The sequence below is a fragment of the Peromyscus leucopus genome, chromosome 8b, assembly GCF_004664715.2.
Source record: "Peromyscus leucopus breed LL Stock chromosome 8b, UCI_PerLeu_2.1, whole genome shotgun sequence".
NCBI lineage: Eukaryota > Metazoa > Chordata > Mammalia > Rodentia > Cricetidae > Peromyscus > Peromyscus leucopus.
The window spans coordinates 88,333,310-88,359,425 of NC_051086.1; the positions used below are offsets into that span (position 1 = coordinate 88,333,310).

The 26,116-nt window shown below is 52.4% G+C and overlaps 1 protein-coding gene across 2 annotated transcripts in view; it reads right to left on the reverse strand.

Annotated features, from left to right (window-relative positions):
* Crhr1 (corticotropin releasing hormone receptor 1) overlaps nucleotides 1–24,927 on the reverse strand; it is a 48,113-nt gene extending 23,186 nt beyond the window's left edge. Inside the window, exons 1-2 of one of the 2 annotated variants that reach the window (XM_028882671.2) lie at nucleotides 24,698–24,927; nucleotides 4,358–4,445 (exon numbers count right to left, since the gene is read on the reverse strand). In XM_028882671.2, the coding sequence (XP_028738504.1) occupies nucleotides 4,358–4,445; nucleotides 24,698–24,730 (121 nt within the window). In that variant the 5' untranslated portion in view covers nucleotides 24,731–24,927. Of the gene's footprint in view, nucleotides 1–4,357; nucleotides 4,446–4,852; nucleotides 6,439–24,697 lie in introns of those variants that run through there. The other variant, XM_037200532.1, reaches the window with a different exon arrangement.
* Nucleotides 24,928–26,116: the final 1,189 nt, after the last annotated feature.

Genomic DNA, 26,116 nt, shown 5'->3' on the forward strand with positions numbered 1-26,116 from the left:
ATCACTTACTCTCTCCATCTCTCTAGTGCTGGGATGGAAGGGAATTTAAAATCATTCTTATTTCCATATAATATATTTTGATCATATTCTTTTCCCTATCCCAACTCTTCCCAGATCCTCCTTGCCCTCTCCCTACCAACCCAACTTCATGTTCTTTCCCTCTCTTAACAAAAACAAAACAAAATATTCAAATACTCAACTCATCTAAGCAATGGTATGAACTAGAGAAATACAAATGAATAAAATAGGCCGGGCGGTGGTGGTACATGTCTTTAATCCCAGCACTCGGAAGGCAGAGGCAGGCAGATCTCTGTGAGTTCCAGGCTAGCCTGGTCTACAGAGTTAGTTTCAGGACAGCCCCTACACAGAGAAACCATGTCTCGAAAAACAAAACAAAACAAAGAATAAAATAGACGTCCTGCCTCAAGATGATTGTATCCCAGTGGGAGACAGGATGATCGAGCAAGCATGCGCTGTCCACTGAGAAATACTACAAATAATGAACGGAGATAAAGATGGGCTGGGCGCTATTTTAATCTGGCATTCCTCTAAAACACTAAGTTTAATCACAAACTTGGAAGGAGGGAGGGAAGTCCTGGGCATACATGGCAAAGAGGGAGCAGCCACTACAGAGGTCCTGAGGCAGGTGTTTGCCGAGGTCTCTGGGGTTGACGTTCTTGTCACTGTGCCACTCAGATAACAGATAAGGATCCTTTGAAGGGTGGCCCAGTTTCTGCTTGTGTACAGTTGGACACTGGTTTCTTCTGTCAAGTTGGCCACATAGTTCCCTCCCTGTCAAGCTTAGTGCCCATATGTGCTCAGAGGACCCTTCCACTGTAGGTAATGCCAGAGGGCAGCTAGAACCATGCTCCTGCTCCAATTAGGAGGGAGTCTCCTATCACCGGCTTCTGGGTGAACCACAAAGGGTGTGAATAACTGGCAGCCCCCTTTCAGGTAGGAAGGCCATCTGCCCATCAGGTTTGAGGCTCTGGGAGCAACTCCTCTGAGGCCACCTGGGGAGCAGCCAGGTACGTTGTGGGATGTCTTCCTGTATGCTGTGAATATGTGTTGCTCCCATTGGCTAATAAATAAGCTGCTTTGGCCTATGGCAAGGCAGCTTAGAGGCAGGTGGGAAATCCAAGCAGAGATACATGGAGGAGAAAGGTGGAGTCAGGGAGATGCCAGCCCACTGCTGTCCAAGGAGCAAAGAGATGCCAGCAGACTGGTAATGTCACAGCCACTTGGCAACATACAGATTAATCGAAATGGGTTATGTTATAGGAGCTAGCTAACAAGAAGCCTGACCCATAGGCCATACAGTTTGTAAATACTATAAGCCTCTGTGTGTTTACTTGGGACCGAGTGGCTGCAGGATGCAGGTGGGAGAGATTAGTTCCAACAGGGGGGCCAGGCAGGACCAGAGAAACTTACGTCTACACCGGGGCAACCTCAGAGATGGGCACTCCTCTGAGTAGGAGGCTAGTGCTCTAGGATGAAGGGACAGTTGCTCTGTTTGGATAACACAGCACTGAAAGAGGCAAGGGGGTGGGCAGACAGGCTTGGCACCTCAGGTTCAGCTGCCTCTTCAGCAGGACAAAGAAAGGTGTCTCTGTAGAGTGTGGGCCACACTTCCTGTCTTGTGGCTCTGAACACTCTTGAGTTTCACACTCAATACCTAGTAGAAGTCCAGGCACATGGTAGGTGCTGAAAAAACTGTAGGGCAATATACAAGCTCGGGGAAAACTTCAGTGGTGACATTGTGCCTCCAAGTGACACTTTGTCTCCAAGGAACCGAGGACACTGGGCCCTGAGTATGATAGATCTCTGTGTATTAAATCTGAAATCAGGCCCAGTTGGCTCAACTCCTGTGGCCAGTGCTGGGTGACTGTGTATGCTCAGTCAAGTTACTCAGTCTCTCTGAGTCCGAGACTCCTTTTCTTTAAAGCAGGAACAAAAATCCTTGATGAATCTCTTGTGATGACTGAATGAGGCTGAGCACTTAGAACTGTGCCCGACACAAAGTGGACGTTCACACGTATTAGCTATTATTATTACTGTTTGTTGCCAATCATTACCACCTTAAGAACAGGGATGGGAACTGGTCACCCCAGGTCCTCCTGAACTCTGATTCCACTTGTCTAGGGTGCTATCAGTAATTCTATTACTTTCTGGCACAGTCATACTCATGCCATGATTTTATAAGTCGCCAAGTCTGTAATCTGTCACATGATGGGAGCCTTGGCCATGGGAACCTAGCCCTTCCTTACTCCTGGCATGAGGCATGTGCAAGGCCCCCAAAGGTTCCAGCACAGTGCCAGCCACTCTGGCCAGACGCCCATCCATCTGTCCTGGGCCCTCCACCCCACCCTCACCATCTGTCTCTGCCAATGCCCATCAGATGACAAATGGTGATAGCGGAGGCCATTGTGGAGGGTGATGGATTGCATCTGATGAAGCCAGGCGGCTGGGGTGGGGGTGGGGCACCCAGTACAAATCACGGAGGAATGAACATCATTCATCACAGCCTGCTGCCTCCAAGGACAGGTGACACCTGTGTGGCTCCAGGGTGTCACTTCTCTTGAACACAAGCAAGTTAATGGAGCCTGACCTGGCCTGGGGTGGGGAGGAGGGATGGAGACCTCTCCTCCAGGCATCCTCCCTCCCTGCCCTTCTTGGCTGCGACTGCTGACAGGTGAGCACAATGCACTCCCTGCTCAGTTCAGTCAGTGGGTAGTCCAGTGCTCCGACGGCCAGTGCCTCCTTCACCCTGGTGAGTCCTTCTGCCAAACTTAACCACTGGTGTTCAGTCACTGCTTCTTCTATCTCTAGGCTCACTTAAAAGCCCCCTCCTTCAGGAAGGCTTCTTGGATTTGCTCTACCCCTGTCCTAGCCTCACTGACCCTTCCATTGTAGTAAGTAAGGTAGGGTATACTTTCTCTTCCTGCTAGGTATATGCTCAGTACTTTTAAAATGTCATGATTAGGCTGGGTGGGCGGTGGTGGCGCATGCCTTTAGTCCCAGCACTCGGGAGGCAGAGCCAGGCGGATCTCTGTGAGTTCAAGTCCAGCCTGGCCTACAGGGTGAGTTCCAGGACAGGCTCCAAAACTACACAGAGAAACCCTGTCTTGAAAAACAAAAAACAAAAACAAAAAACAAAAAAAAAGCCACGATTATACCCAGTAGCTATCTGTGCTCTACAGTTTGTGAAACAGATCCACAAAACTCAGTGCATTTGACCTCATGATGCCCCCTCCCTCCATTTGGGCAAAGAAGTCCAGGGCATAGTCTTCCTGTGGATACCAGTCCTTAGCTCCACGGTTGGGGTGTGGGCGGAACCAGCTGGGAGTCGGCACGGGACCCCGTTGGTTACTGCGGGCCCAGCACTCCCTGTGAGGCGCAGAGGGTCACGTGACCACTGTCCCAGTTGCAGAAGCCTCCCCTCTGACCAGGATCAGCTTTAGAAATGAATTCCTCCTGCCTCCTGTCCATTCTTGAGTCCATCTCTCCACTGGCTGCTATCACCCTCTGATTCTCAGCACTGGGGACCTGGACGAGACTGGGAGACCCTCTCAGCTCCTCTGGTGACTTTCGTGGGATCTGCTGCATGAGGGGTGTTTGACGGCTGATTCAAGAAGGCAAAAATGCATCTCTACTCATCCTGCCTGGCAACTGCCATCCCTGGGGCCATGGCCAGAGTGAGAGGAGGCTTGGCCTTGGGATCCAGCAGGCCTAGATTTGGGACCAGACCCTGATGGCACTGACTGTGACATCCTGGGGATTTTATGAAACTCTTTCATGCCTCAGTTTCCCCATGTGGAGAGAGATCAGGTTTTTAGTTCCTGGGGGATAAAATAATGATGCAGAAGCCCTTTGTCAATGGATAAGCTATAGGCCTTGGTGAATTTGCATCCATCTAGCATTTTCTATTCGGGAGGTATTGGGCATCGCAACCCAGGCTCCAGCACATAGTGTTCCTCTGCGTCTCAGTTATCTCAGGTGTCAGATGGGTGACAGTATCGAGCATCCCTTGTGCTAGCTGCATGCAGCCTTATGCATCAGCACGTTTAGCAACAGCAGCAACCTTTGTCCTTTTTCCAACATCCCCAACTCACAGCCCAGCACTGAGGCCTGGAGGGCCTTCCTTCCCCTGTCGCCCATGGGATGGTGACCATGTGGTACATTTGCTGAGTGTGTCTCCTGTGCCCACAGCCGAGGCTGCTGGCTAATCACAGGCCCCTTTCCACTCACGAACTCCAGTTCCAGATCTTTGCCCATAGAGACCACTGCTCAGAGCTCCAGGGAAGGAGATCCTGTGGGAAGCTGGCATCCTGGGAGGGAAGGGGCAGGGATGACTCACCAGAGACGTTGCTGGCCAGAGACAGGCTCTCACAGCGCTGATCTTGTAGGGAGGTGGAGACGGGGTTCAGCCCCAGGAGGAGAAGGGCCTGTGAGCATAAGGGGGTACAGGATACAGTTAGGGGGTGCTCAGCAGTCTGACCTGATGATTCTTGCCCCCTCCTCCTCTGCCCAGCATCCTACCCTTGCCCTGTCTCCTGGTCCCCTCGTGAATGTTTAAAATTGTCTGGTTCATAGAGGGCCAGGAATGGAGACTGGTCAGTGGGGACGCCTGAGCTACTTGAACAGAGAGGACGTTTGTCTCTGGCTGCTGGGGAGGGCCACCTCCACTGCATGGGCCCCAAACATGTCTAAGTAGGTCTTTACGAATGCATGCACACACGTTTGCACACAACCCTCCACCTTCTCTCCCTCCTCCCTCCTTCCCTTCCTCTGCGGAATTTCAGGCCTGTGGTTTAATGAGCTCCTCCTGAGCCTTCATCCTTGCCTGGCCTACCAGTCACTGCAGATTGTGCTTCATGTGTCAGCCTCTTCCAATGTGCTGTGATAGTTACGACGGCTTGATTCTCCCTGGGGCCAGCATGGATACGGCTACTGCAGATGGGCAAGTTGAGGCGTTGAAGAAATGATTGTGCCTGGAAAGATGGGTCCCTATTCCGGGGAAGGTCTTTGTCCTTTAACCCCACTGAGGGCCCCATGTTACTCTGACTCCAGAATTTCAGCCCTGCTGGGATGGGAGAGGCGTGGGCCCTATGACTGGAAGGCTATCTCTTCTCCAATGGATGCCCCCTGCCCCCAACAGCGATGGTCCCTTTCTTAGGTTACTACCCTCTCTACAGGTTAGAGACTGGGTGGGTGGGCTGTGTGACCTCTCTTGGCCTCAGTGTCCTTGCTCTAAAGCAAGGCCAGCCCTCCCCTGTGTCTGTGACCATATACCGTACTCACGTTTGGCAACTAGGCTAATGAACGATGCTGTGTTTTGGGTACACAATGGGAGCTCAATGAGGACATGCAGACTGACTTGAACTCAGTGGTTGTTATCTGGTCCAAGTAGTGAGGTGGAGATGGGCTGGAGCTGTGTCTGTCGGGACTCCTCCTGCAAGGGGTCCCGAAGCATGTGGGGGTGGGGGAGGGGCACTGCTACATGCATTCTTTCCTCCGCTGGGGCCCTAACCACAGTGAGAAGAGAATCCCTAGGTAGGATGGCAGCCCTGGGAGTGTTCTCCACATAGCCACCCCACTCTGTTCTCCTGTTCCCTCTTTGGGGGTCCTAGGATCAAGAGGATTATCAACAAGGACCACCACATCCAGCTCGAGAAGCAAATGGAACACTAGTGTATTTAATTTGACTGTGGCTGGGCTAAGCTTCAGTGTGTGTGTGTGTGTGTGTGTGTGTGTGTGTGTGTGTGTGTGTGTGTGTGTTGTGTGTGTGTGTGTCCATCTGTCTGTCTCCCTTCAGAGGCCAGTTTTCTATGTTCACCTGCAAGGAATGTCCCCTGTCTATGCCCATCCCAGCAATCCTCCAGCCCCACCATTACTGACTCCTTTCCTCTTCTGTCATATGACAAAGGCGAGCTCTGCTGCCTTCTTTCCCACCATGCATTTGCACTCCTGACCAGAGCCTGGACCCACCCCCATAAGAACCACCCCTAATCCTAGTGACTTACAGAGCCACATCGTATCCTTGATATCTGCCCGAGTCCTTAGTGGGCTTTAATTCATTCCCACACCTCAAGCACCCTCTCTCCATTTCACTCCAGGGCTCTCTTCGCTCTGACTGACATGAGCTTCAGACTCAACAATCCCCAGTCCTGCCATCCTGTGCAGGTACAGGTGCCACTCTGCCATCAGCTCTGGGGACAGGGAACTCACTCCTGGGCCTTGGCAACAATTAGGATAAACCCTTTCTTGCTCTGGCCCAGAGCAGTTTCCCATACTTTATTCATCAGTAATTAAGCTTCCCAGGCTCCAGAGGACGAAGAAATATCATTAGCCCCGTTTTCCAAATGCAAAGGCAGAAGTAGAGAGAAGAGGGAGCCACAAGCTAGCTGGTGGCTCTTGACAGCTAAGCGCAGAGCGGTGTCCTCGGTGTCCTCGTGACAAAGCTGCACAGCTCACTCACAGTCACTAGGAACCCTGCGCTATCCCCGGAGATGGGTGATGGCTGCTGGAGCTAGAGGCTCCTTCTAGAAAATCCTACTCCGCTTCATCTCCTAACACACACACAAATCAACCAACCAACCAACCAACCAATCAATCAATCAATCTCATTTCAGCCACAGGCAAATTAAAGAAATGGCAAACCCTGTTGGAAAATATCAGCCCACCACCCGACATCTACCCTTATCAATCTAATACTTAAAAGAAGCTTCGGTCTTTCAGCTCCCTCTTGAAGACACATCACGCCCCATTCCCATCTACTTCACTGTGGGTCACCTCTCACCACACAGTCCCTCCTGTTTGGGGACACCTTTGCCCACACAGTCTGTGTCTCTTCTAAGCCTGGCCAGTACCTGGTGACTCAGCTGTCCTTAGGGTAACCTCTCTAAAGCAAAGTGACTCAGTATACCCTTCCAGTGTGCCCTGCACATGTCAGGGATGCTCCCAATGGAGGCCTTGGGGGTAGTCCAGAGTGTGTGAAAGCCAGCTCATTACTGCACACACTCAACCCAGCTCTAATCAGATGACGAATGCAAAGGCCAGAAGCTCTTATTCACATATCTTAATGTCCTGGGGTTCATTAGAGCAGAAATCCAGATTTGTTGAAAAAAAAAAAATCAAATGCCACAGGGCAAAGGGCTCAGCTGAGCTTGAACCCTGTTGCTAGTCTGACTGTCTTGGATGTGCTAGGTCATAACGCCATTTCCTACCCACAGAGGTCTTGGGCTTCATTTACGCAAAGACAAATGCTTCTTAAAATTTCTAAGCTTGTCTTTCCTCCCCAAAAAGGTCAGCTCCGTGGCAGAGTCTTTGCCTGCGCCCCCTCCTGCTCTGTAGAGGTTTATAAAAGCTTCCAGTTAATTTCAGAATCATACTTCCACAAAATGTCCAGCATTTCCCCATAAATTTCCTCTTAGAGGCTGCGAATCTCTCCCTCGGTCACCTCCATTTTCTCAAAACATCAGCAGGACACTTCTCTGCTGGTAGCTAAAAGGTTCCCAAACTTTCCAGGCTAATGTCTTCCTCTTAAAGGAGACTTGTTTGAAGACAGGCTCTCTACGCAATCAATCCAGGCTCACCCCAAACTCAAAATGCTCCTACCTCAGTTTACCAAGCACAAGGAAAGATGTGAGCCACCACACCCAGCTAAAACTGGGGAATCTGCCCCCTCTTCCTCAGACAGGGTCTCTCTGTGTAGCCTTGGTTGTCCTGGAACTCACTCTGTAGACCAGACTACTAAGAGATCCATCTGCCTCTGCCTCCCAAGTGCTGGGACTAACTGGGAATTCTTTTTTTTTGTTGTTGTTGTTTTTTTGAGACAGGGTTTCTTTGTGTAGCTTTGCGCCTTTCCTGGAACTCGCTTTGGAGACCAGGCTGGCCTCGAACTCACAGAGATCCACCTGGCTCTGCCTCCCGAGTGCTGGGATTAAAGGCGTGCACCACCACCACCACCGCCCGGCTAACTGGGAATTCTTAATCTGCGACCCACAAACACATTGAGGGTGGTAGGCATTGTGAATACCCTGAAATTAAGTGTGGAATGGTACTGGCAATTTTTAAAAACCTACTTTTCTCAGGACAGTTCATCACTTCCTCTACTTCTCAGCAAGTAAAATCCAGACCTCTATAAAATCAGATTGGGATCTTCTTAAATCAGGCCAAAGTACGTTTAGCCCGAGAACGAGCACTTCCTTGGCCTGTTCTCCATTCCTTCCTCCTGCTACATGCCCATGAGTGTGCAGCACACAAATGTGGAGTTCAGAGGAAGATATCAGACGTCATCCTCTATTTCTCTTTGCCTTATTTCTTTGACATAGGGTCTTTCAGTGACCGAGAAGCTCACTCATTTAGTTAGGCTGGCTCCCATTGAGTTTCCAGAATCTATTTCCTGCTGCTGGGGTTACAAGCATGTGCAGTGATGTGCAGCATTTTATGGTGCTACTTGGGATTTGAACTCAGGTCCTCATACTGTGCAACAAGCTCCCTTACCCACTTAGCCATCTCCTAGGCTCCTTTTGGAAAAAAAGAAAGTTTTCAGTATTAGACCAGGCTTTTTGCTTTTGGGCTACCAACCAGCTCCCAAATCACACTCTGCCTTAGCTCATGCTCCTCTCTGGCTAGCTTTTTTTTTTTTTCTTTAACTTAAATTAACCCATTTCTCTTCATCCACATTTTGCCTTGGGGCTTTTTACCTTTCCTTTCTGTATGTCCTACTTTGTCTAGCTGGCTGGTGGCTGCCTGGCTGCCTGGCCCCAGGTATCTCCCTCTTTTTCTCTCTAATTCTCTCTTCTCTTTCTCTTGTGCCTAGATTTCTGCTCCTACTTATTCTCTCTGCCTGTCAGCCCTGCCCATCCCTTTCCTGCCTAGCTATTGGCCGTTCAGCTTTTTATTAGACCAATCAGGTGCCTTAGGCAGGCAAGGTGGAGACAGCAACACATCTTTACATCGTTAAACAAATGCAGCATAAACAAATGTAACACACCTTTACACAGTTAAAGTAATATTCCCCAGCATAAACAAACGTAACACGTCTTCACATAGTTAAATATCCCGCAATGCAGTATCTCACGCAAACTTGCCATTTTCTAGCTAGTAGAGAAATTAAAACACTGTCAGTGAGGCGAAGTTGGCAGTATGCTACTGGTGAATGTGCTGGTTCTGTACCCCAGCCTGGCAGGCCCCAAACGAAACCTCTAACTGCTAATCTTCACAAGCCTTGGAGGTCAAGCCTGAGAAAGACAAGGGCATCCTGTCCCTCAAGTAACTGCACAAAGGGACACAGGCCCTGGTGAGCACGGAGCACTCGCAGTGGGAGAGGGAACAGTCACAGAGAAGCAAGGAAGGTGGCCCAGAAGTCTCTGGAGGGCGAGTGGGAGGGCTGAGCCTGACAGCTGCCTGCGCCAGTTCCAGCACCCCCACCCGGGGCCAGTGCAATCTGAGCTGCCATCCGAGTTCCCAGTGTGACTTCGGCATAAAGGTTAATCACACCCAGAAAATGCTTATTAGAGACCGTAAATAACCACTTTACTGAGGCTCCATTTGGTCTTTGAGGCACAAAGTACAATTTTCTTTGATGGGACAATTCCATGATTAGCCTCTTGGGGAGGGACCTGAGGAGCCACAAGAGGGAGGGAGATATGGCCCAGACTCAGCTAGGGCCACCCCCACTTCTTCAAAGTCTCCTGAGGAATCAGGAGAGGGACCTGCCTTCTTTTCCAAGCTCATCCTGGAAGATGCGCCCTGGGGCAGGCATGCCTCCTCCTCCCAGAGCTGGGCCTGTGTCCCCAGCCTTTTCTTCGGCCTCCTGTTGAGCTCAGACTGGGTAACTGTGTGAGTCACCTGGCCCTTGATACCTAACTTCCTTTTCTGGGCAGAAGGGGCAACAAAGTTGGAAGACAGACCTCCTGAGAACGAGGAAAGGGGTGCTTCTGAAATGTGAGGCCACCAGAGTCACTCCCACTACCTGGTCCCTCTGGGCCCCAGAATCCTCCTTGGCTCTTGGTACAACACCCATGAGGGTGCTCCCGTGGCCAACTGTCCTACACCCTGTCTACCTCAGTCACATTCTGTTCTCTTTGTAAGCATGCCCCTGGGAAGGGGTTTTCAGTCTAAAAGAATGGTATTTTGTCATTTACTGGTTTTATTTTGCAAGCCCTTGCTAGGCTGAGAGTCTACGTTCATGGAGCCCAAAGCTAAGAACTCGATTTGAAGAAAAACAAAGGAATTCAGAGGCAGAGAGGACCAGGACAACATCACACACACACACACACACACACACAGGAATTCAGAGGCAGAGAGGACCAGGACAACATCACACACACACACACACACACACACACACACACACACACACACCACAAAAACAAAGCATAACTGAGTACAGAGAGGAGGAAGCTGTATAGCATGACCATGGGTGGGCTTCTGGAGGGAGGTGAACCTGTTGAGGGGGGATACAATCAGGAGGAGAAGCACTTGGCCTGGGGAGACCCAAGCTGCCAGAATCGGGGGACTTGGACACAAAACGGAGATGGATCCAGGAGGCCAGACGAGCCAACACAGATTTCTGGGCAGCAGACAATTGGATCTTATCAGCGCCATCCTTTGCAGGTGTGGAAACTGAAGCCTGATGGGAAATTGAAAGCCAGTGCCTCCTGATCCATGAGGCAGTTCCGCAGGTCTTCGACAGTGGCTTATGGACCAGAAAAGCCCCTGACTGCCCAGGGAGGTCAAGATCACAGCTCTGCCCTTGCTAGCTTTTGACAGTTCTCCCCGCCCCCACCCCGTGTGTGTGTGTGTGTGTGTGTGTGTGTGTGTGTGTGTGTGTGCATGTGGGTGCATGTGTCTGTGTATGCTCATGTGGAGGTCAGAGGTCAACGTTAGTGTCTTCCTCTATCACTTCCACACTATTTTTTGAGGTAGGGTCTCCCACTGAATCTGGAGCTCACTGATTAGCTAGACTGGCTGGCCAGTGAGCCCTGAGGATCTGCTTGTCCCCACCTCCCAGCGCTGGGATTACGAGGGCACGTGGCCACTCCAGGCTTTTTTTTTTTTCCTGGAGATCTGAACTCACAGCCTCACATTTATGCAGCAAATACTTTAACCACTGAGCCATCTCTCCAGCCCTCTGCTGACTATTCTGACTGTTTTGATCTGTACTATGTCTGGAAGAGCCTGACTTAGGCAAGGCCAAGGAGAACAAGCTGAGATGTGAGAGAGCACAGGGCTCATAAACCACAATTTCCTTACCCAAGCCGACTCCCCATCAAACTGAAATGCTAGGATCTGGCTTGTAGAAACAAGACGCGTGCAATCAACTCTTCAGACCCCATTTCTGCTGTCCCAGGTACGAGCACAGTTATGGACCGACTGAACCTGGACAGGGGGTTCTGGGGAGGGTGGAGGACCCCACGGGCAACGCCACAGACTCCCAAGTGTTGAGCAGAGGGGTCAGTGGTGGTTCGGACTGCAAGCTGTGCACAGCCCAGCTGAGACCTGAAGGTGATGCCTTTGCTTTCGATCCACAGAGGTGCTCAAAAGCTGAGTCTGGGCGACATCAGACTGAGGAAGGACAGAGGGCAGCAATGTCACATGTCCTTTCCCAGCCTTCCTGATGTGCCCCATGCAGCCCTCTCTCCCCTCACCCTGTCCCAGGCCAGGTCCCTCCCAATAATCGCCCTCTGTTGACAGTCACAACCTGTCCCCATCTCAAGGTAAAGAGCCTGTTTTCCCCCCAAAGTGGGCGAGCAGTGGAAGATTATTCTAGGTAGACAAGAAATAATGTATTGTTGCATTTAATTAGCCTAAATTGCTGTTGTACAGAGAAGAAAAAATGGAAGGGAAAATCTCCTGCCTACACTTAGGGGGGTGCATGCCTGGGTGTTCCCCACCTCCAGACTGTCTCCCTGGGTCCCGAGCTCCCATGTGGGTCCCCTTATCCTTGTTCCTGCTCCTACACTTCTCTGACTCCTTTCATCGAGGCCTCATGGCAGGGCTGGACCTCCCCCACACCAGCTTCTCACTGAGCAGTGGAGTTTATACACGGTCTTTGAGGACACAGAAGTCTGTCTGCTTGGGCTATAAGCTTCTGGGATAGGGTCTGTGACTATTAGGATATCCTCGATGAATTGCAAGACATGTGGAATGAATGAATGAATGAATGAATGAATGAACAAAACAGATTGACTTTCTTTTTCTGACCCCTTGGTCCAAAGGGTCCTGTGATAACTCCCATGACTTTCAGCACTTCCCCCTCCCTCCCCTACTTCCTTCCGTCCTTTTCTTCTTTTTCTCCCTTAGGTTTTCTGGAACAAGCTCTCACTCTAGCCTAGGAACTCACTATGTACCCTAGACTGGCCTTGAACTCATGGCAATCCTCCTGCCTCAGCTTCCTCATGCTGGGATTACAGGCACGTGCCACTGTGGCCCAACTCCACCACGACCCTTGAATACCTGCTTCCTCCTCCTTTCCTCTTCTCCTGATGGAGTGCCTCTCTCCTCTGCCTTCCTTCCTAGCGTCCCTGCCTTGGACTCCAGAGAGCTGAGTTCAAGAAGGCGCACTCTGGTGCAGGGAAGTGTGGCTCTGGCAGACTTGTTCTGGGACAGTGGACAAGTTCTCCTCCCAGCCTCAGTTTCCACAAGTGGGAAACGAGAAGAACCTTTGTTCCCAAAATTCTTCCCCAGGGATGAATGTGCTCTGGCTCCAAGACTTGCAGGGAAACCCAAATCCAGACCTCTAACTCTGGGGTCAGAGAGCTCTAGAGTGGGGTAACTTCCTGCCCAGATCCAGCTGTGTAACCCTGGGAAAACCAGTGGACTTCTCCCAGCCTCGTTCTCCCGTCTGTAAATGGGACGAGTTGGAATGAAACATCTACACCCGGAAGCTCTTGGAAAGATTTGGTGATTGAGCTCATACAGGGTAACAAGGGGTCAAGGGCCCAGCCAGTTCTACAGCAATGGGCTTCTTTCCTGACTCAGTCTCCCCTACCAAGACTGTTCCTATCTGGTCTCCTGACCATCACATCTCCAGTCTGTTCCCAGAAGCTGTGGCCACCTACAGAAGTGGGATGTGTTTCGCCCTTGGTGTGGACTAGCTGGGCTTGGAAAGGGGGACATAGAGTGGTACCTATCTCCAATGCTCATCATGATGGATAATTTCCATCGCAGGCTTGATTGGATTAAGACACACAATGACGTCTGGTCTACAGAGCGAGTTCCAGGACAGCCAGGGCTGTTGCACAGAGAAACCTGCCTCAAAAAAAGCCAAGCCCTGCACCCACCCCCAAAAGAAACACAATGAGGAACACCCTTGGGTGTCTCTGTGGGAGAGTTTCCAGAGAGATGTTAAATCTCCAAGAATGAGGAGGAAAATCCCACCCTGAATATGGATGGCATCATCCCACGGCCTGAAGTCTGACTGAATAAAACTGGAAGAAGGAGAAAGTGAGTGGGCAGACTGTGGGCAAGACCTTCTCTGCTTCCTGGCCAGGGCCACTCTGGTGGTTTGATGTAACTGGCCCCCATAAGCTCATAGTGAGTGGCACTATTGGGAGGTGTGGCCTTGTTGGAGTAGGTGTGGCCTTGTTGGAGGAAGTGTGTCACTGTGGGGGCAGGGGCAGAGCTTTGAGGTTTCCTATGCTTAAACTTGGCTCAGTGTCTGAATCCATTTTCCTGTTGCCTTCTGATCAAGATGTAGCCAGCACCATGTCTGCCTGCCCCCTGCCATGATGATAGTGAACTGAACCTCTGAAACTGTAAGGGAGCCACCCCAATGAAATGTTTCCTTTATAAGAGTTGCTGTGGTCTTGGTGTCTCTTCACAGCAACAGAAGCCCTAAGACGGCCATAGACCGAGAGGCTTTTGCCACTGAGCCTTCTCCTGTGATGACTGTGTCCCTCTGAGCTGTGAGCCCAAACAAGCCCTTCTTCCTCCAGTGGCTTTTGTCCATCATCTGCTCTCATGGAGAAGAAAAGCAACTAATACTCCCATCCCACATCTGCCAGTCACTCATTCACTGCCCTAACATCTGTCTTAGCTGGGGTTTCTAGTGTGTTTCTACACCATGACCCAAAGCAACTCAGGGAGGAAAGCTTGGGGTCTATTTCATCTTATAGCTGTGCATCATCCAGGGAAGTCAGGGCAGGAACTCAAGCAGAGGCCATGGGGCAATGATGCTTACTGGCCTGCTCCTCACGGCTTGCTCAGCCTGCTTCCTTATACAACTCAGGTGCCAGAGGTGACCACCCAACATAGCTGGGCCCTTTCATATCAGTCTGTAAAGACAATATCAAGACAACTTGCTTTCAGGCCAGTCTTATGGAGGCATTTTTCCCAGTTAAGATTCCCTCTTCCAGGTAACTCTTTAACTTGTGTCAACTTGACAGTAAGCTAGCTAAAACAGTATGACTTGTTCTCTGATACTCTTCAATGACATGTTTGTCCAGTGTGGGCCTCTGGCCTCCCTCTCTCCTGCTTTCACTCAAGACTTGCCCATTAATAGACTCGGAAGTTTCTCATTGTGGTGGTTTGAAGAGGAATGGCCTCCATAGTCTCATAGATTTGAATGCTTGCTCATTAGGGAGTGGCACTACTTGACAGGGATTAGGAGGCGTGGCCTTGTTGGAGTAGGTGTGGCCTTGTTGGAAGAAGTGTGTCACTGGGGTGGGGTGGGTTTTGGGTTTCAAATGCTCAAGCCAGGACCAGTGTCTCTCTGTCAGCCTGCTGCCTGTGGATCTGGATGCAGAATTCTAACCTACTCTCTAGCATCATGTCTGCCTCCATGCTGCCATGCTTCCCACCATGATGACAAAGAATTAAACTTCTGTAAGTGAGCCCCAATTAAATGCTTTCTTTTATAAGAGTTGCCTTGGTCATGGTGTCTCTTTACAGCAATAGAGCATTGACTAAGACATTCGTGTAATCTCAACCCATCAAGTTGGAGCCCTTTAAATGATAAACTAATGTGAGCAGAGAATCTTGCTCATGGCTGTTACCCTAGCAACTGAAGGCACTGGGGTGGAAGCTCCTCTCCTGCCCTAACAGGGCACTCTGTTCCCCAGCCCCTTCTATAAGCCTGAGGCATCCAAGTGGGTACAGTTTTGTTTTTGTTTTTGTTTTTTGCCTCTACATCTCTAGGTCGTAACTAGAGCTGCAGTGAGCTGCAGTAAGAATGGGGAAGTGGAGTCCCTTATGGGACCGTGGCGGGAGGCATGAGTCAGGTAGAACTTGGTTAGAACTCACAGGTGCAGGGAACCTGGACTGGGCTCTAAGCCTGCTCCCAGGTTGGGGGACTGGGAACTATGAGCTGTGTGGGATCCCTACATTCTGAGAGAGGTCTCTGAGGAAGCAGAAGCCAGATCTCAGGTGCGGGAACAGCTGTGAAGGGCATCAACCCTGCAGGTGACATGCCTGGGGACTCTTGATCAGCTGCACAGGGGTAGGTGCCAAGTGGGGGGTCTCCAGGCGGTAGCAGAAGCATGTCCTTGGAAGAGAAGCATTTCAGAAGCGATTTGAGGAGGCTGGGAAGGAAGCAGGAGACTGTATGGCAGTTGGCAGGTGGGTCTATTTTAGAAAGCCTAGAGCTTCTGTAACTGGATGTTTGGTCAAGCAGCTGCCCACCAAAGCCACTCGGGAACGTAAGCTGCTGCTGGGCCGAGGCCCACTGAGAAAAAGTTAGGGATGAATCATGGGGCGGGGGAGCGATGTGAATGTGAGTCAGGCAGACCCAGAAGTCCCAGGTAAAGCCTGGCAGCAACAGGAGGGAAGATTGACTGGCAGGGAGTAGAGGCCAGGGGTGCTTGGACATCCCAGTGTCCGAGGCAGCCCCACAGCAAAGAACTACTGTTCCAGGCTGGGGGCTTACTTGATAGGCAAAGCGCTTGTCTTGCAGGATGATGTCCTGAGTCTGGTCTCCAGAATCCACATACCAATGCTGGATGCGGTACACACTTTCAAGCTCAGTGTTGGGGAGTGGGAACATGCAGATCCCTGAGGATGAACAGCCAGCCAATTTAGCATAATTGGTGAGCTCCAGACCCTGTCTCAAAGGAGATGGATGGTGCTCCCCAAGGTAACACCTACAGTTGTCTTCTGGCCTCCATACACACATGAACACGTATGTACACACACCGGCACACACACAACACACAAACAAAACTACTATCACCAAAGGCCAACAACAGTGGCCTTGGCAGGCCCTATTCTGAGGACACTCACCTGCCCGTTCATTAGGAGGAGAAAGGGAGACCATGGAGGTGCTTGGGAAAAAGGAAAACACACAAGGAAAGAGCCGTCTACATCCAGGGAGAAGCTCCGGTGCTCTCTGTCCATGGCCCTTTGCAACCATGGACCAGTCATCCCTGTTTCTGGCCTCAAGTTGAGGTCAGGGGGCTGGTGGCAAGGCTCCCACCTGGCCAGCTGGCTCCACCCAGCTCCTCCCGGGTGGGAATGTGGCAGAAGACCAGGAAGACGAGGAAGGATCGACGTCTGGCATGGTTGAAGCTCAGGAGCAGCCAGAACAGGACCCTGGCAGAATAGGGTCCTGGATGTGGGAACTGGTCTGTTTTATACAGACTGAGCCGCAGCCAAATGACAGAACTAGTGCAGGTCTGGGCCCCCGTAGCTTTGGAGGAGCCCACCACACAAGGAACAACTTCTTTGGACTCTCTGGTGCACGAGGACCCACTGACTATGCTTAGACCTTCTCTTACCCCAGTGACAAGGGACAGGTTGATGAGTGCCTTAGTTAGGGTTTCCACCGCTGTAGAATAAGGAAGAAGAAGCCAGCACAGAGTGCGACACCAGCCCTCCCCTGCCAGGATAATTCACAAGGTTTCCTCCCAGGCTCCACTCCACAGCCTCAGCTACCAGAGATGCTCTCTCACTCAGGTCTACAGCAGAACTGATCAGGTACGAAATGGCATGGCCACACAGGGCATGCGCAGTGATCCTGGTACTGAGGGTGGGAATTGTGGCCCCCAGGTGCATCCCAGAGCAGCGCTACTCCAAGAGTGCTCAGGACCAGTTTGGGCAGGTCTGCCAAAGGCAAAGAGTTCAATACCAGTGCCCAGTGTGATAGGTCCAAAAATTGAGAGAGACTATTTAGAAACTTGGATGGGAATTTGCCCTTGCTGCGACACCCAAGCAAGTTGTCAATAAACTCATCTCCTTGAACTGGGTCTAGACCAACTCCAATGTTGTCAGACTGGCAAGGTGACTCACGGGGTGCAGCCAGGACCACAGGCTAGTCTGCAGAGGACTGGAAAATCCCCGTGGTCTTTCTCCCTGCTGGCGAGCTGGAGGACAGAGCGCATTACAGAAGGCCTCGTGGAGGAGACAGTTTGACTGCTGAGCTCAGCATGAGGGGAGGGACAGGGAAGAGATGGCTGACACCCATGAAAGCAGCAGGTCCCCCTCTTTGAGCTTTGGTGGGAGCAGGCTGCTCACTGCACAAGCATTTCCTGCTTTAATCCCCATCATTGTCCAGGTAAAGAGGGTACAGACGCCCAGAGAGATGGTGTGACTTCCCAAAGGTCACCCAACCAGGAAGTGACAGAGTTGACTCTAACCCCAGGACTCCTACACTTTCAGTATTAGGGACGTGCCCTTTCCTTAGGACACTCTGCTTCTCAGGGTACACATGAGCCCTGCCACTCCTGGCCTGAGTCTCACAGCCTGGAAGCAGCATTTGCATCAGACCATGGGGTCCAGCCATGTGCAGAGAAGGACCCAAAGTTGTCCCACTGCCTACCCACAGGGTGCTGGGGGTTGTGACATGCACTCAGGCCAAGACCATTTAGAGGAGGCAGGAATGCCACCGTTCTGAGCCCCCTCTGTCTTGCCTGGCTACTCCTGCCTCGGCACCAGGAGGATCAGAACACTTCTAATCCCATCTTGGGGAACAGAAGTACTCCAGGCCTGCTCCGTGACACCCCAGCTTCTAAGAAGACTCTTGTTCTCTTACGTCCCCAGCCCAGACCCTGATCTCCCCTTAGTGATGTCTCCCTAGAAGCCCTCAAGACGCAGATGCCTGTGCCTGCATGTGGACCACCCCAGCACATGTCAGGGAACACAGGTCAGGCCGGGAACCTGTGAGTGTTACTGAGCACTCAGAAGCAGGGGTACATGGCATCTTGGGCACTAGAGAAAAAGGAAAGGCCAGAATGGCCAAGGCAGACATGCAAGTCATCCTCCTCCCAAGCCTGCTCAGATCTCATGTTCATGTTCAATGCCTCCTTCCCCTTCACTTTCGCCAGGGAAGCTTCTGTCTACCAGACTGTCTGTCCTGAAGACCTCCTCCATCATAACAAAACTGTCCACCCTGAGCAGGCTGTGGACAAGGCTGGTCCCTCGGTACAGGAGAGTCGGGTCCTGGAAGGACCATGCCCTACTTGTATTCTTTCTTGGTCCTTTCTCATCAGCCAAGACCTTCCTGTCTCTGCTGCCGCCCGAGCCTTCATCTTTCATCTTTGCTCACAGGCTGCCCACCAGCAAGGTCCTCATAGCGGAAGGGGGGCCGCTGAGCCAGAAAAGGTCTTCCGGAAACCACTGAACCCTTCCTAAAGGGCTGGGAAAGCAAAGGGCGTCAAAGGGAAAGACAACCCCCCACCCTGTCAGGTGACAATCTTGTCCTGCCCAGCTCCCGTCCTAGCACTTTGCCCGGGCAGGCTGCCTTTCAGTGCTCTGTGTACTTGCCAGGGACCCGGACCACTGCGCTGTTCTCATTCTCCTGAATGTCCTGACCTCCCAGTACCTACTCAACCAGGATTCCTACTATGTCTTATGGCAGCCTTATATCTCTACCAGGGGTACCCCACTCACAGCCTTGGGCCACATTACACCTTTGGGTGCTAGGACGGACAGCTCCAGCACTTACTGTATGCCCCAGACAATTCTGTATCCAATGTGGCCCAAAGAAACCAAAAGGTTGGGTCCCCCTGTGCAGTCTAACACAGGAGACTTCAAAGTGAGCTCCGGCAGTCCCCTCCCAGGCCGCAGCAGTGAAGCAGCTGGACCTGCCCGGCCAGTTTGTCTTCAGGTCTCTGACCTAGGTGCCCTGGCTCCTCACCAGATCAGAGATCAGGGTGACAGTGGAGGAGGCTGGGTGCCACTCAGACCATCTCTGGGCTCCTGTGGTTGCTGTTTCCTGGGCCCAGCAGACCAGTGGCAGGATTGTCTGTTTCCATAGCATCTTCACGTGACCCAGGAGCAGTTTCCGGGCCGATGACTGCCAAGAGCAGGCTGGGCTGAGGCCTCTCAAGAGGTGTCTCTGGGCACAGGTCCTGAATCCTGACATGTCCGCTTCACACAGAAAGAAGGACCTGTCCCGTTCTGAGATGAAATTCTTCGAGGATAGGTCTCCCTCTCTCCGAGCCGTCCTGCCTTTTACTTCCACTGAAAATCAGTGGTTAATGCTCTGTTGCCTGACAGGCTCCAAGGAGTTGTTTTCAGACCAATTGCTTGCACCCGAAAGCTAATCGCATTGTATCATCCTCCTTGCAAGTGTCTACTTTTTCTGACAGACGTTTCCACAGGTCCGTGTGGCCCCTGACCTTGAGCTCGCTGCAGGCTGGTGGCTCTGGCCTTTCCCTCAGGGATGTTTCCTCCTCCCCACTCTTCCTGCTCCTCCCTCCTCTCCCTCCTTCTCCTCCTCTTCTAGTTTCTATTTATTTATTTTTGTTTGGTTGATTTTTTTTTTTTAAGATAGGTTCTCATGTAGCCCAGGCTGGCCTTGAATTCACTATGTAGCCCAGTATGATCAAGAACTTCTAATTATTATTAGCTGAGTGCTGGAATGACAGATTCATGAGCCACCATGCCTGGTGTATGCAGTGCTGGGGGCCAAATCTAGGACTTCCTGCATGCTAGGCAAACACTACCAAATAAGCTAAATCCCCAGCCCCGCCCCCTCCCCACTTTTAATGGCCTTTCTTAGACTGGAGTCATTGCTGGGATATTTTATAGGACCGCTCTAGCTCATACTTATTAAGGGTAGACTGTATGCCAGACACGTTAGGAATGTTTCCACATCCAGCAGTGCAGGAAGTCATGGTTACCCCATTTTCCCAGTTTTAGGGAGAGTGTGTATGGATGTTGTGTTGTGTGTGTGATATGTGTGCTTGTTAGTGTGGGCAATGCATGCTCATGTGTGCACGTATGTGGGGAGGACACAGATGGATATCAGGTATCTTTATGGCTCTTCATCATTATTTTTCTCAGACAGGGTCTTTCACGGAGGTGGAAGCTCATTGATTAGGCTAGGCTGGGCTGGTGGCAAATGAATGGGCTTCAGGAATCCACTTGTCTTACTATGCCTCTCCACTCACCAAAACACTGAAGTTACAAACATAAGCTGCCATGCCAAGAATCCAAGTGTATGTGGATTCTGGGGACCCAAATCAGGTCCTCACACATTCATGCAGGCACTATACTGACTGAGCAGTCTCTCCAGGTTCATTTCTCCCATCCTTTAAACCATGAAGAAACAGATCAGGGTGCTAACCCTACTTCTCAGAGCCTCATAGCAGAGCCAGGATTCAAGCCCACATCTGCTTCACCGACGTTCCCAAGTCCCACAAGCAAACGCCTGGCCAAGAGCAAGATGTCTGGTGAAGAAAGAGCATTTTAAAAGGAATTGTATGGCTTGCAAGCATCTCTTGCTGACTGGGACTTCTCACAGAACAGGGGTCATTTCTAATTAACAATTCATTATGTGACCAGAAAACTGCAGTCAAAAATCTCCACTTGTCCTTCTGTCCCCAATGGGCTCTCATTTCCAGAGAGTCCAGAAATGGCCAGGGTGGAATCTGAGATGAAAGACAGCACCCCCCCCCCCAAGCTCTCCTGTCCCCCAGAAGGAGGCAGGAAGGGGAGGAGTCTGCAGGGCTCACTCAGCCTTTCCAGACTCCCTACATGGCTGCATCTCCAGCCTCCTCAGGCTGCAGGTCACCGGTGTGATCTGTCCTGGTGCCCGAGGCTTTCTTTTCTCCTTTGCGATAACCACAGTGGCTTACAGTGGGGTTCTAGTGTTTTCCATATCTGAGGTGGCATCGCTTTTTTTTTTTTTTTCTTTTTCATTTAAGCCCACACGTCTCTCTGGCTCCTCTGTTCTGAGGTGACATCCATGTCCCATGGGGACAACAAGGATTCCTTCGTCAACTGTATCAACTAAAAGGAGAAGGTGGTACATAACCCTCACCTTAGGTATCTGGTAAACGCGTTCTGTATTCACTGGCTTTTCAGGTCCAGTGCTATGAAGGGGCAACGGGAACACTGAGGCTCAGAGCAGAGTACTTGGTCCCCACGCAGTGAGCTCCCCAGATGAAGAGGAGCAGAGCTAGGCCTCGGTTTGCTGGACCTGCTCTTCCCAAGTAAGGCCACAGCCCTGAAGAGCTCTTGGGACCCTCCTAGCAGGTCAAACGGGTAAAGGGAGTCAGTTCACGCTCAGGCACAGAGCAGCTGTGGCCCAGAGAGGGAAGGGGACGTACTTGAAATCACACAGCCCCTTGGATGCGGAGCTAACGGCAAAGTCAGGCTTGCTGACCACCGAGCGGATGCCCTACCCCTCCCACTGCTGAAATTCTCAGCCCTGCACCTTGTTGCTTCTATGGCGGTCTTTCTTCCCCACCATTCCCGCTCCCTGGGACCAGAGCTCAGGCTCTCGGCAGGAATCTGGATGCGGACAGTGGAGCTGAAGGGCACATTTGACCCTTAAAGATGTAAGGCCGATCTTTGCTGGCTGCTGAGGCCCCCACAGGAGTCAACTGTCAGCAAGGGCAAGAAATGGATTTTCCACTTGAGCTCCAGGCCAGTGGGTTGCTTTCTCCTGTCTGCATGCTTTGAGAAGGGGCTGAGCCGCCAAGTTTCTCCCTAGGCTGGATAGCAAATCCCATGGCTTCCCTTTCCTACCCTGCTTCAGGTCTGTGACCAGGCCACTGCATACCCCACAGCCTACAGTCCCACCATGGCTCACTTCCCTGCCCCCCCTTCTATTCTTCCCAGCACCTCTAGAAAACCCAACTCCATTATTATGTAAGCAAAGAAACAATGGAGGAGAGGACCACTCATAGCCAACCATGGCCATTCCACAGTGGTGGGCAGTCTCCCTCGGAAGGCTCAGAAATGGCATGGGACACTACAGGAGAGGGCTGTCCATAGTCACAGCCCAGATCTGATCTTTAAAAACAGGACCAGCAAGGATCATTGCTAAAATGGTCACAGCAGCATGGAAGGAATGATGTCACAGGCATTTTCTCCTCTGGTTTGTAGACTGTGCCAAACGCTTCTAAATCACTATAAGCAATAACAAGAGCAATGGAACTGGCCTCCCTAGAAGCCACTGGGCACTCGTTGGTTTCCCTGGACACTGGTTGTCCTTTAAGAACCCGCTGAGGCCTGGTTCACCCCGCAGTCACTGTCAGGAGTCACTTGTCACCAGAACATAGACCTGTTTCCAGGAAGAGCAGCTAGTGGAGTGATAGGGAGAGGGACCATGTCTCACCTGTATTCTTAGCCACAGACACTCCACACGCATATCTCCCTTCATTTGGTGCACAGGCAGGCGCACACACACACACACACACACACACACACACACACACACACACGTTCTTCATCTTTCTTACACTCTCCCACAATGCTTCATAACCAGTTCAATGTGAAACCCACACTATGGGCCCGAGTGACCCTTTTCCCAGCATGGCTTGTCTGGCAGTCATCAGTGACAGAGCTGGTTTTTGCATGATCTCCAAGTTCCCTGGACTCCTTTGTTCAAACTGATGAAACTCCCAGGCTCAAGGCTGGTAGGGATTGAGAGTGGTTTTAAGTGGCTAGAATTTTTACTGACAAAAGCCGATGAAACAAAGTCCTAGTTATGAGTGCCTGGGTTTGGATTCTGTGTGCAGACGCTGAGGGCAAAGTCAGGCTTGCTGACTGCCAAGCTATGGTGCCCCTTTCTGAACAAGCAGCTTAGATCCTCTATAGGATATAATTCCTACTCCTTGGACTGCTATGAAGACTAAATGACTTAATATTTATAAAGCAACCAGACTACCACCAGGAAATGTGCGTGCGGAATACAAATACCACACTAACTGCACCTCAGTCGGTGTTTCCTGAGAACTCACTGAATGTATCAGGTGAGACAAGTCTCCCAACGCCCACTAGTCAGTAGGAACAAGAGGAAAAAGAGCCTTTTTAGTTTAAGAAAATGTGAACATTCTAAACAGGTCATTACATGCAATTCTAAGAAGGGCTTGAGAAAGAACTTTCATCGATTTCCATGTAAACTTGAAAAAAAAAATATCCGCAGCCCAAATCTTTTGAATTCGCTTACAAGATTGCATTCTAAGCCCTCTGTGAATTTAGATCAGGGCTCACTACACAGGGAAGCTTGGAAAAATACTTCCACTAATGCTTACCTATGCCACCTCCCTGAATCTCCCTACTTTCTTTGTGGGAGACTTCGGTCGCCCAGAAAATAACCTTAGGTTCACTGAGACTACCTCAGATTTGAAGACAACCTTTTGAGTGTTTGGAGAGGGAGGACATGGGAACCTGAGTCACTGGTGAGCGGGGCAGTAAGTCACATTTTAAAAGCGTGGTGATTTAACTCAAATGCTTTTTGAGCAAGCAGATGTACAGTTTAATAACTGATGGAAAAGTCAGTCAGTCAATCACTACTGCTCACCCCCATCCCACTCCTGTCCCCTAAATCCACTCAATCTTCTGAATGCAATGGCGTTTGAATGCCCTGGCCACAGTTAACCCGATGTCTCTGCTTGGGGCCGAGGAGGTCCCTGTCGGCCCTGAGACCCAGGCATGGCAACTGGGACGCCGGGCGGCGGCGCCCAGACCCTCTCACCTTCCCAGGCATCAGCGCTGAGGTGCTGGTACCCAGTGAGCCCGTGCGCTCCAGGACGCGCTTGGCACAGGCAAAGTGACGCCTGTCCCTGAGCTGCAGGCCGGGTTGCGAAGCACTTAGCTCTGCCCTGGCTCTGTCCACCCCCGCCAAGCCCTAGGTCGCCCCCGAACTTCATCCAGTAGGCGCTGTAAACGCCTACTGGAGACTTTACGAAACTCCGGGCTGCGGTACCGCTTCCCCAGCCCGGTGGCAAGAGCGAGCGCGGCCGCCGGCTAGAGAGAAAGCGTTGCGCTCTGAGGCTGCGGCGCCCGGGCCGGCCGGACACTGGGGCGCGCGGCACCGTCGCATCCCAGAGATGCTACGTGGATCGAGGGCCGCGAGGAGCCGGCCGCATCCACCTCCTCCGGAACCTGAGGCTTTCTACGGAGGGGAACCGGCAGGAAAGCGCGCCCAGGACCTAGAAAGGGGCGGCTCGGAGGGTGTCCGGAGGAGACGGGAACCCCCTCCAGAGCTTGAAGGGGACGTCGCTTCGGCCCCTAAGACTGCAGCGATTCTTCGCGTAGAGCCGGTTCCTCGAGTGGGCGGACCCCCTCCTCCTCCTCTAGCACCACAGCGGCTTCCCACCACCGGTTCTTTTTCCACCGGAGTTCTTCTGTCTCCGAAGCCAGGCTTCAGAGGTCCAGGTAGAGGGCTCCAGGCTGTACCCAAGCCTCCCGGGACGCTCCGGGTTCCCTGCTCCCCTCCCCCAGCACCCCTGCCCACGCTTGTCCTGAGCCTGCCCGGCCCAGAGCGCCTCTGATCCCCGGCGGGCCGGTCCGCTCTTACCTTCACAAGCCGGAGCTGCGGGCGCCGTCCCATCCTCGGGCTCGCACCGTCAGCGTCCCCGATGCCAGGATCCCTCCGACATCCCAGAGCCGAGAGCGGGCGGCTGCGGTCTCCGGTGGGCGGTGGGTCTCCCGGGCCTCTGCACTGCTCCCCGGCACCGGGCTTCGCGCCCTCCCGCCCCGCCCCGCCGGTCTGCTCTGGCTCGCCCTTCGCGAGCAAGTCTGGTCGCCTTCTCCCTACTCAGCCCGGCCCGCCGCCACCTCTCTCCCGCCTGGAACCCGCGTCGCCCCGCCGCCTCCCCCACGGTCCGCCTGCCGCTCGCCTCGGCTCCCCGCCCCCTCGCCTCGCGTCCCCTCCTCTTTCTCCCTCCCCTCCCCTCTCCTCCGGTCCCTCCTCCGCGCCTCGCCCCTCCGCTGGGTGCCGGCTCCCGCCTCCTCTGTCCGCTGCCCAGCCGGGGGCCGGCTCCCTGCGCCCTGGCCGTGCTGACCCCCCTCTCTCCTGCACCCTGGCTTGCGGCAGTGCGCGGGTAGCCGCTGCAGCTCTGGGAGAAACAGGGATGGGGAGGCGGCGGCGGGAGAGCAGTCAGCTTCTCTCCTCTCGCCTTCTGTGCGGCTGGTGGTCGGGACCAAGGGAATCGAGGGTCTCGGGGGACTTGCGGGGCTCTGGGGAATTTAGAAGGCTAATAGGAGCTGGAGAATAGGGCCATCTCCACCAAGCTCAGACTACGTGGAAACAAGAAGCCGGGAACTACATTTGGGTCGTTCCCGCCCTGTAGCCAGCCAGGAGGTCCACCAATACCCCCACTTCAGTAGGGAAGGGAGCCCGGGCCCGACCCCCAACCCCCACCCCGCGCCTTTGGCCTAGACACACCCAGGATGTGCTGAGACACCAGAGCTCTGCAGCAGGAGCCTTTCCTTTTTCAATCTTTCGTTCCTTCATTCATTCATTTTTCAAACCAAGAGTCTGCCACTTTGATCGAGGCCCTACTTAGGATCCGCAAGATGAAGTGGAGACAGCGGTGCTGGGCACCTGGACTGTGCCGAGGAGAAAGCGGGGCGCGCACTGTGCTGCGGCCCTATGCTCACAGCTGGGAATCCAGGGGGCAGGGCGTGCAGGAGGCCACAGCGCCCCCTCTTGGCCAAGCTCTCGGGGTTGGGGTGGGCTGTCCCGGTAGACCTCGGGGTCTTCATCTGGGTTAGCTTTCTAACTCCACTCCAGCCTGAGAAGCAGCTCTCGCCACCTTCAGGCCCGTTAGAGGGACTGTTCTTTTGATTTCCTCCCCCTTTTCCTCCCTGAGCGGGAGCTGGAGAGGGAGAAAAGGAGTTTCTCAGATGAAGAGACATCTTCACCCCGTCAGAATCTGTGGTGGCTGCTCCTGAGTACACAGAAGCACCCGAGAGGCAGGGTCCTAGTGCCGGG